This window comes from Lipotes vexillifer, unplaced genomic scaffold, assembly GCF_000442215.2.
Source record: "Lipotes vexillifer unplaced genomic scaffold, Lipotes_vexillifer_v1.1 scaffold805, whole genome shotgun sequence".
Lineage (NCBI taxonomy): Eukaryota > Metazoa > Chordata > Mammalia > Artiodactyla > Lipotidae > Lipotes > Lipotes vexillifer.
The window spans coordinates 460659-463867 of NW_006776681.1; the positions used below are offsets into that span (position 1 = coordinate 460659).

The 3209-nt window shown below is 51.9% G+C and overlaps 1 protein-coding gene across 1 annotated transcript in view; it reads left to right on the top strand.

Moving 5' to 3' along the window:
* GALNT2 (polypeptide N-acetylgalactosaminyltransferase 2) overlaps positions 1-3209 on the top strand; it is a 185643-nt gene that overhangs the window by 161653 nt on the left and 20781 nt on the right. The window contains exons 9-10 of the mRNA XM_007450597.1: positions 423-510; positions 1565-1668. Of these exons, the coding sequence (XP_007450659.1) occupies positions 423-510; positions 1565-1668 (192 nt within the window). The remainder of the gene's footprint in view (positions 1-422; positions 511-1564; positions 1669-3209) is intronic.

The window sequence follows — 3209 nt, forward strand, 5'->3', positions numbered from 1 at the left end:
GCCGTCCCTTCCCTGGGACCGTGTCGGGGGCACCTGGCAGATTTTTTATTAAATCGATCCCTCTTCTTTGTCGCCTCCTTACAGCCCTTGGATATGTCCTCATAGACTCCAGTTCTCTTATTTCACATTTATTCTTATGCATTTTGGTTTTAGAAAAGTCTGACCCGCACCTTCTGTTTTGGGTAAGCTTCTTGGGGAAAGTTTTCAGTGTGTCCTCGCGGCTGGTCTCCCTGCCCCCGCCCCCAGTCACTCTCTTCCCTCTGCTTCGTTTTTGTTTGTTTGTTTGTTTTTTCCTTTGTTTGGGTTACAGTGAGTCCATTCCAAATACCAAATATTTTTAAGCTGTGAGGGACAGCGGTGCCAGGAGCAGACAGCCTGTTCCCACAGCATCCTGTGTTTCTCCTCTCTTCTGTGACCAGCAGGCTTTGACTGGAACTTGGTGTTCAAATGGGATTACATGACGCCTGAGCAGAGACGGTCCCGGCAGGGGAACCCGGTCGCCCCCATAAAGTAAGTGGCAGGCAGGCGTCCTTCGGGTGCCCTTCTCTGGGGTGGAAGATGAGAGAGCAGGCCCCATGTTCCCTAGGGACCTAGTCGAGCTCTCACCTTCCAGCCACACCCCCGTTTCCCCTCGTGCTAGCTCAGGGGAGAGTCTCTGCCTCCAGATTATAGGGTAAAGTATTTTGAGATTTTTTTCTATGTACGTGTGTCAAATCTGCCAGTTCCACGTCCTTCGTGTCTTGGTGGCATAGAGCGTTTTCCCGCACAGGGTGGGGTGTTGGGCTGTCCTCGGGGACTGGGGAGGCGGTGGGCAGCAAGTGGGAGCCTCCTGCCCGCCCCCGGTGGGCTCCGCCTTCCTGTCCCCCGGAGGAAGCACTGGGTTCACTACCAGCTGGCTTTGAGCCGCGCCCGGCTGGGGTGGGGACACCTCCCCAGGGACGCGTGGTTACGGGGAACCCTGCGGACACCGCTGCCGTCTGCACTGCGGCGATTGTCCCCCGTCAGCAGTGAGCTCCAGACGTGCGGCCCGGGACCCTGACTTATCATGGCAACTCCGCAGGCACAGGGCTGGGGTCCTGTCACTGGCCTGTCCCCAGGCTGATGGGGATGCGAGAAGATGACAGTCCCGTCCAACAGAGGAGGAAGCTGCCCCGGGATGAGATTAAGGACACGGGTAGCTGCCATCATCGAGCGTTCCCTACGTGCGCTGGGCGCTTTAGCCTCTTTCTGTTTGTCATCCTCCAAGGAAACCGCGGCACAGAAAAGCCGAGCACCGGCCTAGGGCGCTGTCAGCGAGTGTCCCAGCCCCAGCGGCTGCTCTCTCGTAGGGAGGCTCCGCGCAGCCCCTCGCTCTTGGGAGCATCTGAGCATCCGCGTGGGGGGCACTTGAAGACAGCAGGGGTCAAGCAGAGAGGGGCACCCAGAGCTCTGAGCCAAAGACCATGGCTGTGCTATTGTTCTTAAGGTCGGCCTGTAGGCTTGACCTTGGCGTTAGAATGCTGGCGATCTAACCTTGACCGTCGACCTCTCCCTCTCTTCCCTTCTACCCTCTCTGCCTCTTTAGAACCCCTATGATTGCTGGAGGGTTGTTCGTGATGGATAAGTTCTATTTTGAAGAACTGGGGAAATATGACATGATGATGGATGTGTGGGGAGGAGAAAACCTGGGTACGTATGAGCCTTGTGTCTTCGGGCACCAAACCATTTCCAATTCTGCTGAAACCGTGGTCTTTTCCTGCCCACCAAGAGGGGTAGAAATGAAAAGTGGAAGCTTTGGAGGGACTGTTAAGCAGGAGTTTGTGGTATGCAGGTGCCACTTGGAAAAGGTTTGTAAAGACATTGAAATGACCGTTTACTGAACATAATTAGTCTCTTGGGCATTATGCTAGATACATATTAAGTCTTTGAAGGAAAATGCACACTTTTTAATGTCATCTGAATCCAAGGTCTGGAAAGCAAGCTGACAAAAATGGGGGGAGTATTTCAGGTTGTAAGATTCATTTTTAGCCACATAGGGTGGAAAGTGGGCCCTGGCGAAGCCTGTCGGACTGGCTGAATTGTAGTCATGGGAATCAGATGGGGTGGAGAGGCCGTGGCACTTCGTCCCTTCTTGACTACTTTGTGAATGGTTCTAATTTGTTTCCGTGTTGTTTTGTTTCGTTTTGTTTTTTGTAATAACGCATACAAATCATTTTACCTATGTTTAGGGACATTGAAATTTTATAGACTTCGGTCTTTATTGGTAGCTGCATTGTATTTACTCCATAAAGATAAAAAGACTCTTAATTTATTTGTTTGTTTAGGGGTTTTTGTTTGTTTCACTTGAAGCTTTTGAGCTGTCTCCTTGGCTATTGGATGCTGTTAAATTACATTCTCCCCTGGGTAGACGTACCCTGGGAGGAGGGGAGGGGGGCGAGGAAAGGAGGTAAAAAGGATACCACTGTCACTTTTAGTAGTTTTTACTTGTAACAGAGACTTTGATTTTTTTTTAAGTGTAAGAGACTAGGCAAGCCCATTGTTGTTCTCTCATTTTATGATATCGGTGTTAGTGATAGCATCTCATCTGTGGAGAGAGGTTGTTGCCCTTGTTGATTCTGAAAGCTTCTTTACACTCAGTAACTACACCAGGGTGAAGGTTCAGAGTCAGATGCCTTTCGGTTTTGTTAACCGTACACTGACGGGCAGGGCTTGATTGAAGGCAGTGGAGCACGTAAGGCTTCAGAAGGATTGTTAACCTTCTGAAGGGAATTCTGAGTCACCCTCACCCTGCAGACATCCCTGGGGAAGCCCAGCCAGCCAGGACCACCACTCGGGGGGACCAAAACGCAGTGGGGTTTGCAGCAGTGTGTGCCTTTAGGCTTACGTGGTTGGAGGGCAGGTGGCCTTTTGTGTCAGGGTGTAGAGAGAGTGTTGATTTAAATATCAAAGGAGACCTTGCACCCAGAGACCAGCGGGAGGGGAAATAATCTTTTCTGTTACCTAGTTTCTTGTTGGTTTGGTTTGTATGTTTATGTAGCTGTGCCCTGTGCGAGGTTCCCTGGAAGGGCTCAAGGGGCTCAGGTAGGGTGACAGCACGGTGGGCGGGGAGGAAGGGCTGGGGCCACCCGGCCTGAGCATCCTGGCACCTCCTCCCTTGACAGGCTCTGACACGGCCGCTCTGGAGGGTCTTCTCTCATCAGGGTTAAACAGGCACAAGGGTTTCAGCAGGA